The 21561-nt window shown below is 37.9% G+C and overlaps 1 protein-coding gene and 1 long non-coding RNA gene across 2 annotated transcripts; both read left to right on the top strand.

The window, feature by feature from the left end:
- Positions 1–92: 92 nt before the first annotated feature.
- Positions 93–2990, top strand: LOC133718062 (uncharacterized). Its single transcript, XR_009850083.1, has 3 exons — positions 93–1065; positions 1741–1816; positions 2749–2990. It is a non-coding gene; the product is annotated as an uncharacterized LOC133718062 (long non-coding RNA).
- A 50-nt stretch (positions 2991–3040) lies between these two features.
- Positions 3041–20350, top strand: LOC133714599 (probable disease resistance protein RPP1). The gene is made up of 18 exons (XM_062140747.1): positions 3041–4250; positions 11299–11578; positions 12052–12217; positions 12737–12904; positions 13229–13409; positions 13534–14159; positions 14250–14327; positions 14667–15273; positions 15378–15431; positions 16226–16506; positions 17288–17367; positions 17784–18153; positions 18332–18539; positions 18638–18963; positions 19231–19309; positions 19557–19688; positions 19783–19881; positions 20029–20350. Exons 1-3 carry the CDS (start codon positions 3072–3074, stop codon positions 12057–12059), a joined length of 1467 nt encoding a protein of 488 aa, XP_061996731.1. The 5' UTR covers positions 3041–3071; the 3' UTR covers positions 12060–12217; positions 12737–12904; positions 13229–13409; positions 13534–14159; positions 14250–14327; positions 14667–15273; positions 15378–15431; positions 16226–16506; positions 17288–17367; positions 17784–18153; positions 18332–18539; positions 18638–18963; positions 19231–19309; positions 19557–19688; positions 19783–19881; positions 20029–20350.
- The last annotated feature ends 1211 nt before the right edge of the window (positions 20351–21561 follow it).

The raw sequence follows: 21561 nt of genomic DNA, 5'->3' as shown, positions 1-21561 counted from the left end.
GCTGTGGCTTTGTAGATTACTACAGTTTTGGGAAAGATGGAGATTCGATGGTTAGGTTAACCGTAATCGAGAGCAATTAACTTGTGCTTGAATTTCGGGACGAAATTCCTTTAAGGGGGGTAGATTGTAATAACCTCGTTAGAGGAATTGTACGAAACTCGTCGGAGGAATAATACGAACCTCGATAGAGGAATAATACCATCTCGTGAAAGAATCAAAGACAAACATTTCACCCTTCCTTTAGTTTTCTCACCCCTCCCTTTAGCTGTAACGGTCCTCCTCTTGTCGGAGAGCCATCATTCTGTTTCTTTTTTTCGTTTCTCTATCGACCTCTCTCTCTCACTCTCTCTCGTCCGAAAGATACCGAAACAAAGCAAAAATTTCTCCAAGCTCTCTTTTCCTCCACAGGCCATCATTCAATGCCGGACAACCTCCAGTGGCATCATCTCAACCTTGCGAAGCTACCTGCAGCGGTTTTGGGTCACGGCACAGTCGGAAACGGCGGCGAAGAGACCGGGTACGTCCAGCCCCGATTTCTTTCCAATTGTGATAACTCGAGCTACAGGCCATCAATCCTCACCAAACTTCATCCTCGAGCTCGCCTCAACTTCCTGAAGCTCCCAGAAGCAGCCTCACACGGCGGCGTGGCCCGAAGCAGTGGCTGCAAGTCAAACCCAATCAAGAACGAAACCGGAGCTATCGATCCAAATATCTTGAGCTACAGGACGTCGTTTTGAGTGATTCTTGAACCAGTGAGCTCGCCTTGAAGTTCTGAACAACTCTTCAGAAGGGATCGAAGCGAGTAGTGGAAGTTTTTACGTCGAACGGGAGCTCGCCGGATTCTGCAAATTTTCCGGCCACCGACGCTTTCGATCAAGATATCTCGAGCTGTAGAGCTTCGTTTTGAGTGATTCTTGAACCAGTGAGTTCGTCTTTAAGTTCTGAACAAGTCTCCTGAAGGAATCGAAGCGAAAGGAGGACATTTTTACGTTGATCGGAGCTTCGCCGGTTTCTGCAAATTCTCGCCGGTTTCTGGAAAAATTCCGGCCACCTCGACTGTTTTAGGTAATTTCAACCACTTCCGGTCATTTTCAGCTTACATGGTAGTTATGAAAGTTGTTAAGCATGATGAGAGGAAGAAGAGCAGCCCGGCCCCGACACCATTGGTGGTGGTCGGCGGCGGCTCTGCCACTAACTCCGGCGGCCCTTTCCGGCCACCTCCGGGGATCAAAAATATGGTTTCTGTACATTTTCAGATTCTATATTTCAATACGATCATTTTGATATATTATACGCAATTTTTGGATATCGTATGATTAAGTTATGAATTTTTAAGTTTAGATCGATTTCGATCGTTAGATTTGTGATCTGTGAAGTTAGGACCGTCAGATGGACTTGTAGTTTTGATATGATGATCTTATGACTGTCCCAGTGGCTTTGTGTGGTCATGGGCGAAGATCCGACCGTTGGATCTTCGTATAAATGCAAAACAGTGATTAGGGAGGCGATTCGTGAGAATCCGTCCGTCGGATTTTCGTATAAATTTGTGAAGATGTTAGTAAGGACGATTCAGGAAGATCCGACCGTTGGATCTTCGTGATGATTTTTGGGGGGTGATCCTAAAGGCGATCCGTGAGGATCCGACCGTTGGATCATCATTTAATTTTGATCCGACCGTTGGATTGTCGTTTGAGTATGTTTTTTTGAGCTATTGGCTAAGTTAAGGTCACGTGTGATTAGGTGATTGACGGTCTCCCTTGGGTGAACGATTTCGGTGTGTATTGTGTTGAATTGAAGACGCAGCGGGAATATCGAGGTGAGTAAATCGCACATGGTTCATTCACGAACCGAAATTCGGTGATTTTATTTAATTGAGAAATTGTGGAAATTGTTTTATGAAAATAAATATTTGTTTTTAATTATATGGACTTGATCGACTACGGTCCATAGGTAAGTAAAATGTATTTAAACTATAAAAATGAATTTCTAGATTTTATTGCATGTGAACTATAGTTGGTATTAGTGGTCACTCTTGTGTGGGTGACTACGTATATATATATTTACGTGGAATATATATTGGATGGTGTAATTTACTGAGTTATATTTTGAGCATTACCCTTTGGAATATGTGATTTATCTTAGATGTTGTGTTGTCTATGATAATGGGTAATTGAGTAAAGTGCGATAGTTGAGTCGTTGAGATGAATTAAATGAGGAGTCGAGTGAATTGAGAAAAGCAGTCATTCGTAAGGTGAACCTTGGCCCAGGTGACACTTTACGATACAGTTAGAGCTCTAGTCTGTCTGCCATCATACTGCTTGGGGGATAAACGAGTTATCATATGCCCTTGGGTATGACATGACATACTGAATGGGGTGATTAATATAATTAATCATAAGCCTGTAAGTATGATATACTGAATGGGGTGATTAATCTAATTAATCATAAGCCTGTAAGTATAATATACTGCATGGGATGATTTATATAAATAAATCATAAGCCTGTGAGTATATATTGAGTAAACAGTTGTTTGTTTTTGAGTAGTCATGTTGAGATGTGAGTTGATTGATGCTTGAAGTGACGTTGTACACTTCAATTATTATGCAAAGAAAATACTTGAGTTAAATTTATGCTTGAGTTGATTTGGTTACTTTAAATCGTGCAATCCTTTCATTTACTCATACGAGCTGTCAAAAGCTTACCGGGTTTGTGTTGTTGCAATCCCGGTACACTATTCAAATTGTGTAGCGGGTAATCCTACAGGTCAGGAGAATCAGGACGGTGATCGTGCGGGTTAGAGTATTTGTTATAGTTTTACAGCATTTGTAATAGTGAGGTGAGTTAAGCTCATTGAGCCTTACAATTTGATTTGGTGAGAGTGTGTTGTAATAATTAACTTGAGGATTTGATTTATTGTAATATTGAGAGGTGTGAAGTGTGGTTGTTTGTGAGAAAAAAATTCAGGACGTTAATTGTAATTGTTATTATTCATGTTTCGGATTTGAATTGATTATTCAAAATTCGGGGCGTGACAATTACATATTTGGAATGCCGAGAATCTAATATATTGGATGGAAGCAGGGGAAGTGATGCTGACGGCAGAAAAATTAAGGGTGTTTCCTTACCTTGAGGAGCTGACCTTGGAGCAGTGTAAGCAATTGAGAAGTGCTCCCAGTCATTTTCCATCTCTCAAGAAGTTGGTGATACGAGAAGTGGAAAGTGGTATGCCTATAGCAAGTATTTTAAGCAATAAACTGACTACTCTCACTTATCTCGAAGTAGATGGTGTCAAGGGACTTACTAGTCTTCCAGAAGGGATGTTAAGAAACAACAAGAATCTTAAATGTTTGAAAATCGGCAACTGTCCGGAGTTAAGCTGCATTGCTCCCCATGGATTTGACTGCTGCGCATCTCTTGAGAGTCTGACTATTTGGGAGTGTCCTAAGTTGAGGTATTTATCTGATGGGCTACTCTCACTCTCTCTCAAGGAGTTGGGCATACAAAATTGCTCCAGTCTAGAGTCCATTCCAATCATCCCTGAGGAAGGCGGTCTCGCATCCCTGCGCACATTGTGGATATTCGAGTGTTCTCTTCGAAATTTACCTGATGGGCTACAATACTGCACATCTCTTCGAAATTTGCTAATAGACAGCTGCCCAGAGATAACGTCCATTCCAATTCCATCTGCGGGCCTCCCGTCCCTTGGTCAACTGGTGCTTATGCAGTGTCCTGAATTATCAAGCCTACCGAGTGGACTAGGGTGCTGCACCTCTCTTGATGATTTGACAATGATAGGGTGCCCTAAGGTAACATCCATTCCAATTGGCAGTCTCAGTACAACACTCAGATGCTTGGCTGTAAGTAATCTAGAGTCTCTTCCAATTTTACACGGCGGCTTCACATCCCTCCGTCAATTGGGAATCGACGGCTGTCAAAGTACACAAATTGATCTGCAATTTTGTCAAATCCTCGTCTCTCTTGAGGATTTGAGAATAAGTGATTGTCCTAATCTAGAGACTGTTCCAAGTTTAGACAAGCTCACATCCCTCCGTCAGTTGTGGATTAGAGATTGTTCCCGATTGACATGTCTACCCAGTGGGTTAGCAATGGCATCCCCACACGTATTCACCCGTCTCGAGTCCTTGTCACTTGGTCCGTTTTGGAATGAGCTGGATTCATTCCCGGCACTTCAGGTTCTACCACAACTTGAATCATTGACGATCTACGGGTGGCCGAAGCTCAAGTCTCTGTAAAACCATAGTTACATGCTCACAACATATGCATAACAATCATAATAGGTTTAAGGCTTACCTTCAGCAATAACAGTCATGGATTCCATCTTATGCAACTGCTTAACTCGATCACTGAATATAGTCTTCTGTTACTTACCAACTTGCTTCTCAATGGACAGAACAATATGCAATAGTCGTGGTAGTAATCAGGGACCAATTCATCTGTATATATATATGAGACTTAAACCTCAAGAAGCTTCCCATTAAAGCATTCCTTGTCGGTTTAGGTTTCACTGTTAGATTCCTAATGTATCACAACTTGTAGCCTTTCTTGTAGACTAAGCAATGGATTACTATCCTTAATGAATTGATACACTATTCATTAAGTTACTAGTATTGATTTACTGTTTGTATCCATGTTAAACTAGGATTGATATTAAGCTAATCATCAATTACTTTATGATGATATGTGTTATGTCCATATTTGATCTTACAATCTCCCCCTTGGACTCACACATATCATGCTCGATGATTTGCACCAGAGAACATCAAAACCTACTTAACTTACTGAAGTGCGCGCCAGATAACAAACTCAAATCGAAAATCCATTCCAACATGGTCAGATCACAGTTACTTATGCAGAGCAAGAAACAGTATACATTTTAACAAAAATGCAGAGTTTCAAAACCACTAACACAAGCTTCTGCAGTCCACATATGTTCAACCAGAAGTGATACAATATATGTTAATGTGTATCAACAAGTAAACATATATTAGGTCCTACTTTATGTTTCCAAAACCAGAAACTCAAGCAAATTCACTGAACACTGATGGCTTAAAAAATATTGCTTGAACCTTAACATCATGCTTCACATGATTTAAGTCATCTGATAGCAAGTATGATATTCAAAACAAGATGATAATTTCCAAAATAAAACAATAAAGCTGCAGCAAAATCATAACTGGAAATACCTCAAAAGTTTATTGATAATAATAAAATCTGTCATTACAAACAAGTTGTGATAAATAAAGTCAAAAGATCACAACTAAAAATACAAGAACTCAAAAACCTTAGAAATTTAAATTGCTCCAACTGGATTAACTCTCTACTGAACCTAAGCATCTAGATTAGCTAAAACTCCAATGCTGGCTGTATGTTTCTGGAATGCTGCTACTGACAAGGCCTTGGTGAAGGGGTCTGCTAGCTGCGAATTTGTGTCAATGCTCAAAACAGCTATCTCACCATGCTTAACCCTTTCTCTAACACTGTAATACTTTAAATCAATGTGTTTAGAATTATTTGACCTTTTACTGTTCTTACTGAAGAAAACTGCAGCTTCATTATCGCAATAAATCACAAGTGTGTCTGCCACAATGTGACTTAACACTTTGGTCTGCATCAAGAAATTCCTGATCCAAAGTCCTTCACACACAGTTTCATATACTGCAATAAATTCAGCTTGCATGGTGGAGGTTGAAACTAGAGTTTGCTTCATGGTTTTCCAAGCAACTGCACCTCCTGCTAGCATATACACGTATCCACAAGTTGACTTCTTGGAGTCTGGATAATTCCCTGCGAAATCAGAATCTGAAAATCCAACGAGGTTCAGATCCTCCACTTGCCTATAAACTAGCATGTGACTTTTAGTTTTCTGCAGGTATCTCAACACTTTCTTCCCAGCTACCCAATGTTCATGGCTTGGATTAGACTGAAATCTTGATAAAATCCCTACTGCAAAAGACAAGTCTGGCCTAGTGCAGACTTGTGCATACATGAGACTTCCTACAAGTCTAGCATAAGGCTTTGACTCCATATTTTCTTTCACAACATCACTTTTGGAACTTTGCTTCTTGGTTAGTTTATCTCCTTTGGACATGGGGACTTCTCCAGTTGCACACTTCTCCATACCAAATCTCTTCAAAACTTTGGTAATATAATTCTGTTGAGACAAACCAAGTAGTCTCTGTGCTCTATCTCTTTTAATCTCAATGCCTAGTACATAGGATGCTTCTCCTAAGTCTTTCATGTCAAAATTCTTTGACAGAAAGCTCTTGGTGTCTTTAAGCAGTTTAATGTTACTGCTAGCCAAAAGTATATCATCAACATAAAGTACTAGGAAAATAAAATTGTTCCCAACTGTCTTCAAGTAAACACACTCATCAACAAGATTCTCTGTAAATCCAAAAGTAGAAATCACAGAATCAAATTTCTTGTACCACTGTCTAGAAGCTTGTTTAAGGCCATAAATTGATTTTCTTAACCTGCATACTAAGTTTTCACTTCCAGCTTGCACAAAACCTTCTGGCTGCTTCATATAAATCACTTCATCTAGTTCACCATTCAAAAAGGCTGTCTTAACATCCATTTGGTGTAGCTCCATATCAAAGTGAGCAACTAAAGCCATGATTATCCTAAACGAGTCTTTTGTAGAAACTGGAGAAAAAGTCTCAGTAAAATCAATGCCCTCCTTCTGTGTAAAACCCTTGGCAACTAATCTTGCTTTATGTCTCTCTACATTGCCATTTGCATCTCTTTTGGTTTTGAAAACCCATTTACAACCTATAGGTTTCTGATTAGGGTCAGGTTCAACTAATTCCCAAACTGCATTTTGGCTCATGGAATCAATTTCTGCTTCCATTGCTAGCTGCCATTGGTGAGATTCATTACTTTCAATAGCCTGGTTAAAAGTAGTTGGATCATTGTCCTCTGCACAATCTATTTCAATTTCTGCTTCTTGCAGATAAACAATGTAGTCACTATCTTCCCCCCCATAAGTTGGTTTTCTTGCTCGCTGTGATCTTCTAGGCTGAGGGTTGTCAGTTACGTGGTCAGTTACCTGACCAGTGACAGTTACTTGGTCAGTTACATGGTCAGTGACATGACCAGTGACAGGTACTTGACCAGTTACTTGGTCAGTGACATGACTAGTTACAGGTACTCGACCAGTGACTTGGTCAGATACTTGACCAGTTACATGGTCAGTGACTTGTCCAGTGACATGGTCAGTTGCTTGACTAGTTATAGGTACGTGATCAGTTACTTGGTCAGTTACTCGACCAGTGACTTGATCAGTTACTTCTTGTTCTAAAGGCAATGCTACGCTTATATTCTCATCCGACACAATTTCCTCAAAATCTGAGGATAAATCCTCAAGGTTTGTATTGTGAACTTTTTCACTTAGAAACTTTACTTGATGTGTTTCAAAAATTCTAGGTGAATGATAAGCAGAATATAATTTATAGCCTTTAGATTTATCTGGATAACCTATAAAATAGCAACTAACTGTCTTAGGATCAAGTTTATTCAAGCTTGGATTATAAATCCTAGCTTCTGCATGACATCCCCAAACATGGCAGTGATGAAGACTAGGTTTTCTGCCACACCAAAGCTCAAAAGCAGTATTTTCTATGGCTTTGCTAGGTGTTCTGTTGCAAATATAATTTGCAGTTTTTAAAGCCTCACCCCACAGAAATTTAGGCAAACCTGTTGTACACATCATGCATCTAACCATGTTCAAAAGAGTCCTATTCTTTCTCTCTGCAACACCATTCTGTTGTGGGTTATAGGGTGTTGTATATTGAGCTTTAATTCCATTGTCTTGTAAAAACAAGGCAAATGGACCCTTTTGTTGGCCGGATTCAGTGTACTTGCCATAGAACTCACCTCCTCTATCTGATCTTACTGTTTTGATTTTCTTTTCTAGTTGATTTTCTACTTCAGACTTAAAGATTTGAAAGGCTTTCAATGCTTGTGCCTTTTCTGAAAGTAGATAAATATAACTGTATCTAGAAAAGTCATCAATGAATGTGATAAAATACACATTTCCACAGATAGTTTGATGCCTAAATGGTCCACATATATCAGTGTGTATGAGTTCTAATAAATTTTGGCTTCTATATGCAGTCTTCTTTCTAGTATTAGTTATTTTTCCCTTAAAGCATTCAACACAGTCTGTTAGATCAGAAAAATCAAGTTCATTTAGGATGTTGTTTTTCACCAAAATTTTCAGTCTCTCTTTTGAAACATGGCCGAGTCTTCTATGCCATAAAAATGCAGACTTTTCATTTAGTTTGGTTCTTTTAACACCTGTTAAAGTGCTAGTACTGTTAGTGTTATTTTCAACAAGTAAAATTTCTTGTTGAGCCATTGAACAATTTAACTGTAAATAATCATTCATAATAACACCAGAACCAATTTGAACAGAATTTTTAGAAATAAGAATTCCATTACTATCCATAACAAGTCTACAACCAGATTTTACTAAAAGAGAAACTGAAACCAAATTCCTTCTCATGGAAGGTACATAAAAAACATTGTCCAGAACTAATAATTTTCCTAATCCTAAATCGAGCTTTAAGGTTCCAATAGCCTTGACTGCTACTCTCATGCCATTTCCTACACACAGGTTCACTTCATCACTTTTTGGGATTCTCCTCCTTATGAATCCCTGCAAAGAATTAGTAATATGAATAGGTGAGCCTGAATCTATCCACCAAGACTGTGGTTCAACATTTATAAGATTAATTTCTAAGGAAAAAACTGTATTAGAAAAAATCTTACCCTTTTTGGCTAACCAGTTCTTATAGCCAGTGCAGTCCTTTTTCATGTGTCCTACTCTTTTGCAAAAGTAGCACTTGAACCTGAATGGCCTGTTTTCCTTGGCCACTACAGCTGTTGAACTCTTAGTTATGGCTTTGGTAGGCTTGAGCTTATTCTGGGGCTTTTTCCTTTTAGGCTTCTCAATGAGGTTAATGGTTGTAGCAGGTTCCTTTTCTTCCTTGATCCTAGATTCCTCATCCACACAGATGGATATAAGTTCATCTAGAGTCCAGTTTCCCTTTTGAGAGTTGTAACTGGTCCTAAGATGACTAAAACTGTTAGGCAAGGAATGTAGTGCATAATGCACTACTTGCTCATCCCTAACCCCCATTAAGAGTTCCCTGAGTCTGCCATTTATATTGATCATCTTCATAATATGTTCTCTAACTCCCCTTGAACCCATGTACTTCAAATCATGAAACTCCTTGGTTAGCCTAGCTGCTTCTGCTTTTTCACTTTCTTTAAACTTAGCACCTATGAGTTCCAGAAAATCTGATGCTAGCTCAGGCTCTTCTATACTTCCCCTGACAGTCTTAGACATAGATGTTCTGATGAGGTTCTTAGCCATTCTATTGGATCTATGCCACTTCTTGTAAAGGTCAGTATCTTTCTTGGTGCTCTTTTCATTTAACTCTTCAGGCTTATCCTCAGTAAAGCAGTAGTCTATGTTCTCATGCATTCCCATATAATTTTCCACAGAGTCTAGCCAAGCTCTATAGTTGGTTCCAGTTAACATCAAGACACTGTTCAAGTTCATGTAAGAGTTACCTAAGGAGCAAAACAAAAATTTGAGTGAGTTCTCAGTTTGTAAAGAAAATATGTTTAAGTTTTCTGTGTTTTATTTAGCTTTAAGTAACCAAAACAAGAACATAGAGAAAACCTAAACACCATACTTGCATTCATGTCAGTCCATAACAAAAACAATATTAAGCATCACTTTTGAGCAGAAACTTAATATCCTGGAGTTCTTTATCAATATGCCATGTTCAATGAAAACAAGTTATCCAAAGAAATTTATCCACATCTTTAGACAGAAGAAAAATTTCTAAGTATCCGTATTTATTTTCATCAAGCATGCATACTGCTGTTTTGTATTCTAAAACCATACTTAACCACTTCTTTGGAAGATAAAACTGAAGCATAGTTTTAAAACACAAAACACAATTTCAGTTTTGTTACTCGATCAGGTACAGTTACTTGGTCAGTTGCTTGGTCAGTTACTTGACCAGTTACACGTACCTGATCAATGTTTTCTGCCAACATCAATGAAGGATGCTTTGTGCATCATAATCACTTATGCCAACAGAAAACCACAAAACATATGAGCTCTTTTACTTTACATTCTATCCAGATTCATCCTTGTAAGAAAATTAAGCTCTTGTATCTGTCAACTTTAACGTGTAAACAAAATCTGGGAGATTTCTGTTCTTCATACAATTTTACACAATCACAGATACAATACCATATCATCAATCAATTCAACATGCATATTCAAGCATAACCAAAATTGATTCGATTCCAAGAAACCACAGAATAATCAAGAAATTGTAAATTTCATCCGGTCACCATCTACTCTAGCCTAACGCACGCCGGGAATGCAACTAGGGTTCTTGAGCACAATCAAAACTTAATTATCATGCTATGAATCGAAAACAATTTTCACAGAAAAACCTGTTTTTGCTTTTTCCCCAATTTGCTGCTAAAAAATCATAGCGGAAGCGTGAATTTTATAATTAACCAGATGCAGCAGTCGACTTAAGTAACTTACCTTGATCAGGTACCTGACCAGTTACTTGGTCAGTTACCTGGTCAGTTACTTACTTGGTCAGATACCTGACCAGTTACATGACCAGTGACTTGGTCAGTAACCTGATCAATTACTTGACCCGTAAAGCAAAAAACTCTTAAAAAATTTTATGTTTGTTTTTCAAAACCCTAAAACGATTTTTCATATTTGTGAGCCTATGCTCTGATACCAATTGTAAAACCATAGTTACATGCTCACAACATATGCATAACAATCATAATAGGTTTAAGGCTTACCTTCAGCAATAACAGTCATGGATTCCATCTTATGCAACTGCTTAACTCGATCACTGAATATAGTCTTCTGTTACTTACCAACTTGCTTCTCAATGGACAGAACAATATGCAATAGTCGTGGTAGTAATCAGGGACCAATTCATCTGTATATATATATGAGACTTAAACCTCAAGAAGCTTCCCATTAAAGCATTCCTTGTCGGTTTAGGTTTCACTGTTAGATTCCTAATGTATCACAACTTGTAGCCTTTCTTGTAGACTAAGCAATGGATTACTATCCTTAATGAATTGATACACTATTCATTAAGTTACTAGTATTGATTTACTGTTTGTATCCATGTTAAACTAGGATTGATATTAAGCTAATCATCAATTACTTTATGATGATATGTGTTATGTCCATATTTGATCTTACAGTCTCTGCCTGAACAAATTCAACACTTGACGTCTTTGACCGAATTGCGGATAGAGGACTTTGAGGGAGTGGAGGCTATTCCAGAATGGTTGGGAAACCTTGCATCTCTTCACTCCTTACATATTCGGAGTTGCAAGAATCTGATGTATCTACCTTCCGTCCAAGCTATGCAACGCCTCACCAAATTAGATTATCTGGAGATGTGGAATTGTCCCCTTTTGAGAGAAAGATGCACCGCGGAGAGCGGCCCAGAGTGGCCTAAGATTTCTCATATTCCATACATCTCTGGTAACTCTTTCCTCTACCTCTTTTCTGAATCGGTCAATATTCATATCACTTTAATTGTACTAGTTGTTTGAAAAAAAAAATTATAGTTATTATTTTGTATGCCTCATTTTGCTTATATATAAACAAAATGAGGAGAAAGAGTGACAAGGATACTTTTTGGCTCTTCCTTCTCGCTCTCGAGCTCGATGGAGAAAGAATAATATTTTGTTTGAAAACAAGTTTTGTTCCATCTGCTAGAGCGTGAAGAACTCTGCTCATTTTACAATATTTGCAGGAAGAAAAAAAAAAAGTTTACTCTGATTTTTAGATTTTTAGGTGATACATATATAGAACCCAAATGTGAAAAAGGGTTGTTGTTGTGCAAACCATATAACTCTCTTTAGTGACTTCTAAAGAGATTAAAACTTGTAAATTCTTGTCCAGTTTTCTTTAATTTTATCTCCAGCATTAACCAAATTTCTTTTTGTGGTTAGGTATTTGAGACAGGTGGTTGCATAAACCGTTGAAGCTATTTGATACATCAATCAAGAATAAGAGGTGCCTACGGGAGTATCCTCAATTAGGAATTTCTTCAAGTTTCACATCGACTTACTTACTGTGTTCGGTGTGCTGTATTTGCTGGAGCGTCTACAATTTTATGTAAGTTCATTATCTTGTAGACCTCTTTCACTCGTTTTCTAAACTATCATTTGGAAATTCATTCTCCAGTCGCCACTACAATGTAATAGTGGTTTTTGGTATTTCGTAGATTGCAATCATGGGGCTGTTTAAATTACAATATAACCTGCTAAATATGTCTACACAATATAACTTTTCTAATCATATGAACCAGTAACAAGAATGGCTTGGCTCCTTGATCTCATTGTCATCAGATCGGTTCTCTTTTCGACTCATTTTAGTTAATCCGTTATTTAGTTGAGGATAAGAATCAAAAAGGTTGAAACTAATCTGTAACGGCTTTGTTGCATTATGAACTTGTTGACCGTCTACAAGTGAAAAACGTCGCTGATTTCCGATGCATTTGATGGTTCTTAATGTCAATTAAGAATCCCCCATCCCCCATGCATCCCTCCTCCCAATGTTCTGTTCATCAGTGTTAGCCTGCATTCTATCACATATAATACTGTTTAAGGTACATGACCTTTGTTTCTTATTCAGGTAACTGTTATCCTTTTGGGATCTGAAAATGGGAGCTGGAAGGAAGACACAAACCTTAATTAAGCCTCCTAATCCAGACCTGGCACCCTACTCTGTACAAGCAAGACAGTTGAGAAGTAATCACCTAGAGCAGCATAATGATGGAGTGTCTATCTAAACAACTCTTTGGTTGGTATCCTGAACTTTTTGCATCTTTTTCTTGTACTTTTTTCTTTTGCTGTTTTGAGTTTTTAATTAGGTTCTTATACTTTACATTATTTAAACAATGGTCTAGTGGTATTTGGTATTGAATTTAATACACCGGTTCTTAGATTATGATGCAAGCGGATTGCCACTCTTAAATTCAGTTTTAATGAGCCCCGAAGTATAGTAGGCTGTTTGATTGAGTATAAACTCTTTGATTGTTGGTCTTGTCCATTTTTTTTTTTCTGATTTCTTGCTTTAGTTTTAGTTTGGTTCCAGAACTCATGTGATGCTTACAAATTCATTCAGGTTTACCGGGTCCACACTTTTCATATGTGAAGAATATTAGTCCTGGCTTGCCCCTCTTTCTCTTCAACTGTAACGATAGGACGCTTCATGGAATTTATGAGGCTGCTAGCCATGGCCAAATGAATATTGATCCATATGGTTGGACAACTGATGGATCAGTGAGAACACAATTCCTGCACAGGTGCTAAATAAAGCTTGTTATAATTGGTTTAATCTGAGTTATTATTTCATGTTAGACAATCCTAGTCTTAGTCAATAGAAGGCATTCTAGACTGAGATTTTTATTTTTTTATTCTACCCTTCAGGTTCAGATTCGCATCCGGCTGCAGTGCAAGCCACTGCTTGAAAGTCAGTTTAAACCGATTATTGCAGACAACTACTACAGTGCAAATAAATTCTGGTTTGAGCTTGATCATGCTCAGACAAACAAGCTGATGTCTTTGTTAGCATCTTGCGCAGTTGCGCAATCGCTCCAGGTACTTCTGTACCACAGAAAATACCAAAGAGGAAAACTGATCTTCCAATGCAACCCTCACGTAAGACAACAGTGGAAGCTTAGTGGCTCAAACTACTCACTTCAGGGGCGAAAACACTAGTTGGAAACTACAATCCATTTGAAGCTGTATTAGATGTGAAAGACGCTGAACAAGATGAACAGCACCTCATTTGCGCGAAACTGAAAGAGTTGTCTCTTCAACGTGATCTCAACAGTGAATACCAAAACATGCCTTTGTCAATAGATGTTAAAGATAGTGCTATTGTTAATGCAACGCCTGTAGCAGTCAATTGGAATCCACCCGAACCATTGGGTTTAGTGGAGATGAGGGTAGAGAGGTCTCATTCCTGGTCTGAGAAGAAGAGTGGAGGGAGTCCTTGCTCATTGTCTGCGCTGAGTCCTCGATCCTCGTCTGATCAGTCACAAATCGATAAGGTAAGTGATTATTAAGTAGTCGATAAACATACCTGCTAGCTTTTGTTTTAGATTCAACCACTCTATTTATGTATTGTTCTGTTCATACAGTTGGTTCAAGAGGTAGAAGAGCTAAAGGCTTTCAAGAATGAACAAACTAAGAAGATAGGCTATTTGGAGTATAAGCTGGTACTTGATACAGTATTTCTGTTAAATTTTCTATATATTCATCTCATTACGTTATTTCCTCTGTTTATTCATGTTAAATAGCATTCATGCATTTGCTCATCACTGCACTGAAGTACTGAACTGGTTCAAGGCAGTTTTATTAGACCACCTATTATTGTTGTCGGTCTTTAACTCCCACAGTCAACTTTATTCATTGTATATGGTAGGTGCTCATAGTTGTGTACTTACGTAAATTGCTTTAGTTTAGGCCTTTAATTTCTTAGCAGTAGGCTTTTGATTGACATAAAAAAATAGAACGATTATACCATTGTTAAATTGAGTTCTTTGCTGGCGTTTCAGGAGCAGGCACAGTCTGAGATTAAACAGTTAAAAGATGGTATGAAGTTGGAATCTGAGTCTACACCATCCCTTGCACGTATTGATGAAAAGCAGGCAGAGTCTGAAATTCAGTTAAAAGACGGTATGAAGTTGGAATCCGAGTCTGTACCCTCCACACAAGAGAAGGTTATTGCATCGTGTGATATGCTGGATGTGGATCCTAATGAGTCAATATATCTAGTCGGAGGACATGATGGTGAATTATCATGAATTATCAAGCCTACTGAGTGGACTAGGCTGCTGCACCTCTCTTGTTGATTTGGTAGTAACAGAATGCCCTAAGGTAACTTCCATTCCAATTGACAGTCTCAGTACAACCCTCCGAAACTTGGGTGTAAGTAATCTAGAGTCTCTTCCAATTTTACACGGCGGCTTCACATCCCTCCGTCGATTGGTAATCAACGGATGTCAAAGTACACACATTGATCTGCAATTTTGTGCCTTTCTTCAAATCCTCGTCTCTCTTGAGGAGTTGACAATAATAGAGTGTCCTAATCTAGAGACTATTCCAAGAGAGACAGAGAGGTGGAGAGAATTGTTGGATTGATAGAGAGCGAGAGACAGAGAGGTTGTTCCCTCAACAGATATTCAGCTTTTTTTTTTTTTCAGAGAATTTCTTCAAACTCATTCTGAATCTTTGCGTGTCACTGATTTTGAATTTGGGTCATGCAGGCGTTGTTGAGATTGTTATTCATTTTGAGGCAGTATTGAAACAAACTAACTGAGGTATTAGAGTGAATGATTCTCCTTAGTCTTCATACCCTAATCTTTCATATTTTGCTTCTCTACTTTATTGGTCGGTTAGTTTGGTCTAATATAGCTTGAGCAATTTGATTCGAATTTTTGAATTTGGGTTTGTTTTTAGAATCCAAATGAAATTTGCTTTAGTAATTGGGTTTCTGTTGCGGTTACAATGGGCTGTGCCATACTGAGTAAAGATTGATTATTTTCTCATGTAAATTGAGGGGATTGATGAGAATATGAAGAAATTGGGTTTCTGTTGTTAGTTAAAATGGGTTGTGTGTCCGGGCTGACCAAAGATGAGTCTTTTCTCACTAAAATTGAGAGGTTTGAAGGGAATTTGAAGAAATAAAGCAGATATCTGTTGTATTGTGGTTTCTGAACTTGGTCTGTTTTTAGAGTCGAATTGGTGAAATTTGCTTATTGTTGGATTATGGGTTTCTGTGGTTTGGTAATGGACTGAATTCAAAAAGTTCTGTGTTTGATTCCGGAGATGAAGAAAATACAAACCTTCAGCTGACAAAGTTTTATAATGAAAGTATAAACCTTTGACTTACCAACCTTTAGCTGAAAATGCTGTGGCTTCTGATTCTTCATTTACTAACTTGCATATAAACTAACTTTTCCTCTATTAAAACGAACCATCAACTTTTAATATTAGTTAATTTTGGTCAAAATTGGATCCATTTTTTGTTTCCAGTTTCCTCCTACAATCTGATAGTTCATTTTGCATTTGATTGTTAGTGATGATGCATTTGATTGTTTGCTACATTCTCTAGAACCGTATGGAAGCGAAAACGGTGGTGAATTGGTAGAAGATGAAGAGGAGGAAAAAGAGAATCATGCTCAACTGCTTGCCCTTCCTCCTCATGGGTCTGAAGTTTTCATTGGTGCCCTTCCTCAAGATGCCTCAGAAAAAGCGTTGAGGAAAGGCAACTACTTCAATCACACTGCTTCCATCCTATCAACTCTAAATCTCTATACCAGTATCATAGAGCAGCTTCTCTAAACAACAAATCCTTCATCCTCGGCAAGAAGTTCGTCAAAGCTTACATTCCAGGTACGCCTGCTCAAGGAAGCTACCACTTCTTCTTCTTGTGTTGCGTGTTTTCAGTTCTGTTTATTGCTTGCATTCTGGATTAGTAAAGTAATTGCTTATGAGTTTGCTAAATTTCTGCTTTCGAATTACATCTTGTTACAGCTTCTCAGCTGAAATAAGATTCATTTATGGAAATTGGTAAATTTCATGGACAGATTTTTTTTATTTTTTGTCTGCATGTAATGTTGATATCTTTGTTCGCAATTACTCATCACTATATACAGGTATTGGTTGCCATGATATGGCTAATCATTGCCGTTCAGGTATTGGTTGCCACAAGTGTTATCCAAATATTACAGGATGTGATGCACCTCATGAGTTGGGTTTCAATTATGAGTATCCTGTAAGATTAGGCATGCTGCTTTAAGTAATAGTCAAAATATAGAGAACTAGCTAAATAATTGGTCTTTTTTTTTTTTTTTTTTTTTTGTAATTGGGATTTGATTAAGACTTTAATTTGCTACTGTATTTGATCTACCTAAATGAGTTTGTGCGTGGAATTGTGTGGAGGCCAATGGCAGTTGATTGGAAAAAAAAATGAATATTGGTATATTCAAATATTGAAGCTCCCAAAAAAAAAAAAAAAATTGTGAGCTTTCCGGTACTTGCATGACTGGAATTTGCTCTGCTGTGTGCTTTTTTATGTATCAACGCATTGGTTGTATTTGATTATTTTCAGGGTAATGTTTCTTTTAACGGGGCTAAATGGATTCAATTTCTCATAGTTTCAATGTGGTTGCAGGAATCACTGTTGCAAATTCTGCCCAGACAAGGAATGAATGTTAAAGGTAGTTAAAAATAACTACTGTGCTTGAAAAAGTGGTAATGCTCTTCTCTCTCCATTTATATGTGTATGGGTGTGAAAAGAGATTTAACTTTCTTCTTTCATGCTTATACATATGCTCTACAAATGCTTATATTTTGAGTCTCTACCTCAAGTTCTAACCATTTATGGCTTCTGGTTACTACTTACACTAACACTGAATCCATTTGTATACAGAATTTAATGTGCCAAAGTTTGCTCATTCTTTATTTAGTTAGTAAGAAGTCAGAGTAAGGAAACTGGTCAAAGATTTTTACAACTATTTAGTAGGCTGTAATCTGTATAACATTTTCTATTTTTATTGAAGATAGCTCTAAGTAACTTCTGTTAGATATTAACAAGAACAAAATAAAATTAGATAGGCTGCCCAGAATTGAATATCAAGTTAAATTACATTTGTTGAAATTGTTTACAGATAATAGTAACAATGCACACAGCAAGAATTCAAGATATCCAACCCTTAGAAAACGACCTCCAAATCAAAGTGCAGGTATGCAGACTGTGCCCATCTCCCTCAATTCCACTTCATTGTTTCTATTTGATCGACTACAGCCAGATGGCTGGCCGTATAGAAAACAATGAGATCCTTTCAGCTAAATTATCTTTTCTTCCATTTAGATTTTGTATGGTCCTACTGTTTTGGTGCATCCCTATATTAAACAGATACATTACCTATACTAACCGCAAGCATTACCCCTGGAACTGTGTTGATCATTCGGGCTGGAAGGTTCAAGGGCAAGAGGGTCTTTTTGAAGCAGCTCTCTTCTAGCTTGCTTTTGGTCATTGTTAAGTTTTGTTTTTTCTTAACTGAATGCGAAATTATTTTTGCTTTTGGTTACCAAGTAGTGCCATTTGTGTTGATCAATGTACATGTAGTTTGAGTGTCATTGGGCTGCAGATTTTAGAAAATGTAAAACAATACCGTTTATAGATGTATAATGTATCTAATGTTTGTAATTGCAGTATAATTAAGCTGAACCCTAACGACAATATACCCGCAGCATCGTGCGGGCCGCAATATCTAGTATCAGACTATTTTCCTGTGGTCTGCCGGAAAATCCAGGACTTGATTCTATCTTGGTGCCAAGCCAACAGGTTCCCTTTCAGAAAAAGAAGCTTTCAGTTTGTGCGTTTGAACTTTGAAGTGGCCTTCAAAGTGCTGCATGAAAAGGTATAACTTTGTGATTCATCATTACATTTTTGCTATCCTTGTCCAGATAGGAATTATGTACTACATATGTAATCCAACTCTTCCTTATCCTTTTGCAGCAAATTAAGAGAAAATGTGTACTACAAAGCAGTATTGTGGATTTTAGTCCTGTACTCTTGTTGTACTCCAAAGCAACTCATAGCCATCAAATCCGATAGAAACAGTGGGTGATTTCTGACGGATGATATGGCATAGCTGAAACAAGCTCAGATTTGTGAGGTTAAGGCCAATCTTGAATTGATTTTTCAAGGCAGTTCAAGCTCATGTTCAAGCAGGAAGATCTTTGCCTTCAGGTTGCTTCAGTTTGAATGAAGTAGTCATTTTACAAACTTTTGCTTGTCAGGTAGAGCATATGTAGAGGTGCTCTGAAATCCTCTTGTTCCAGGTTGGTGAAACTGATCAACAGATGGTTCTTGAATGAACAGATGGCTAAGCTAGATCTGTGTTGTGCCAAACTATTGTACAATGTAAATTCATGATATTTAAATCAATTGCAGACTGCTATGTGACGAAGTCCTGAACTCTAAATGAGTTGGCTGAACATATATATCTAGTGAACTATTGGATGAGATTAATTATTTACAGTTCATATATACTTTCTGGCATTAACTTATTGGTATCTAATCTAGTGTATGAAATGTGTGCTTGACAGATTAAGACCTTATATGTGGGCAATGACTTTATTGGAGATGTTCCTTTAACAAAGAAAATTCTTGCTGCATTAACTACAGGTGAGCAGGCTAAGCATGGTTGTGGATGCTAATATATTTACATTTATTTCTGCTAGTTTAGGGAAAGAAGAAAGTTGTCCTGTGAAGTATATTAGTGGTGGCTTATCATTGGTTTGGCTGGAAGTTGGAATTTTTTTGTTTTGTTTTCTTTTATTTCCAAGATGGAAAGATGGGCGGTAATATTTGCACTTATTCTGTGTTCTTTGTTGTTTGATTTAATGTAAGTGGGTACTTTTCTTATGAACAGGTGCTCTAGCAATCAGTGGCAAATCAACTGATCTTGTAAAAGTTAAGACTTCAAGCTGAGGGAAAACTACCACAGGGCGCACCAAGGCGCTATTCTGGCGCACTAAATGCGTATTCCACCATTTTGAGACAGGTTGTGCATTGATACTGGAATTTTCAGGGGGCACCATTGAATTCTTCCTTTTCTGACTTTTTAACATGGGTACTTTGCAAAAAAAAAAAATCAGGAGGGAGTTGGGGATCTATGGACTGGAATTGGACCTAACATTGCACGTAATGCTATCATTAATGCTGTTGAACTAGCCAGTTATGGTCAAGTGAAGAAGGTAAACTCATCACGAATGGTCATCATTCCCTTTTGAAGTGAAACTCTTGTTACTCATATTAACCTGGACAGTTTTCCTTCTGTAGATTGCTTTCTCGTCTCTCAAATTAACCTGAATTGCTCTTCTCATCTCTTATTCTTCTGGCAGGCTAAGAAGTTCGTGAAAAGTATAGAGTCAAAATGAAAAGTGAAGCCAAGAGAGTGGATTTAGATTGCAGGGGTAGCATCTAGAGCAAACAATAGTTGTTTCAGAGAATAACAAGGCCCTCGACAAACCTTTTTCTCCCATACTTTTGCTAGCTGAGGAGAAGATTCATCTGAAGGAAAACTGCTTATTGGAAACTCAGAAGTTCAGAAATAATTAGCATTTGTTTTCTGGATTACATATCTTTCCTTTGTCATCATATTGATGAATTGTGATTATCAAATTTGTCTATCAAGGCTCTAATTGCTTTGTTTGCAAAGCCAAATGCTATCTCTTTGTCGTCACCAATGAACTTATTCTGGATGGCATGCAGACATATCCTTATTGGATTTCTTTTCCAGTTCAGGATTCGTTAGTTTCAGAAAACGATGGTAAAACATGAATGATGATGCATATTCATAGAACAATAAGATAATGGTTCTTCAATATCTATATAACTTTCCTGAGTGGATCTTGAATCTAACTTATAGAAAGAAGAAATTTGGTACATTCATGGAAATTTTAAGTCTGTAAAGTTTCTCCGTGAAAAAAGACTAGTCTGTTTATTCATCTTCTACCATTTCATTGCCTCACTTGCTCTCTCTCTGTTTTCTAGATCAAAAGGTTTAAAATCTCTAGCTCTTTCTGCAGTACATAACAAGGACCATTGCTACTAAATCATCTGCCAAAGACTCCTCTATTAATAACTTGGTTACGTGGCCTAGTTCCACTTCTTCCAAACAAAGACTTCCAAGTTCTGCCGAGTGCCAAGCAAAGTCAACCTTGGTGTACAAGTCCTTAGCAACTGGAGCATCTATTGGCCAAAAAACAGCTAGAGATGTCCAAAACCACTGTTAGACATATCAAGAGTGCATCTCTTATCTGAAAGCAGCTAGAGAATCTATCCACAACTACTTTTGAACAGAAATATGTCCGCAAATTTTGACTATGCGTGTACACTGTTCAAGTCCAAAGAGCCTAATAATTTCATAAAGGAGCGATTTTCATCCATCTTCTAGTTTCTTCAACTAATCAAGCATTCTGTCCTTGTTTGGCCTCTTGACTTTCTTGAGTTAAGATCGATGGCTGAATTTCTCACTTTTGGTGCTCAAGAATTGCTGAAGAAAGTGGCTTCACATGCTTCTCAAGAGTTCTAGTATGGGGATTCAATGGAGAAATAAAAAAGTTGCGTGAGTCGCTGCTCATGCTGGAGGCTGTGCTGGCGACAAGATCAGGGAGAGGCTGTGAAGCTCTGGATGAAGAAGCTTGAAGACATAGCTCAAAATGCTGACGATGTGTTGGATGATTATGGATATGAGCTTCTCCGGCGTAAGTAGGGGCGGGCAGAAACCGAACCGGATGTCAAAAACCGGCCGAACCGGCCCGGAAATCCAGTTTGGGGACCGAACCGGATGAAACAGGGCTGCAAAAAAAAAAAACCGGACCGGACCGGTTTGTAACGGTTCGGAACCGGGTTTGTAATTAGAACCGACCGGT

The sequence above is a fragment of the Rosa rugosa genome, chromosome 6, assembly GCF_958449725.1.
Source record: "Rosa rugosa chromosome 6, drRosRugo1.1, whole genome shotgun sequence".
In the NCBI taxonomy this organism is placed as follows: Eukaryota; Viridiplantae; Streptophyta; class Magnoliopsida; order Rosales; family Rosaceae; genus Rosa; species Rosa rugosa.
Note: the sequence above shows the minus strand (reverse complement) of the source record. Positions and strands in the feature narration are given on the sequence as shown.

Bases quoted from the DNA above. Each gene is read 5' to 3' on its own strand.
- LOC133714599 (XM_062140747.1), top strand. From the start codon at position 3,072: ATGGAAGCAGGGGAAGTGATGCTGACGGCAGAAAAATTAAGGGTGTTT. The intron at 4,251-11,298 runs TAAAACCATAGT...TTACAGTCTCTG, and splicing joins GGCCGAAGCTCAAGTCTCTG to CCTGAACAAATTCAACACTT.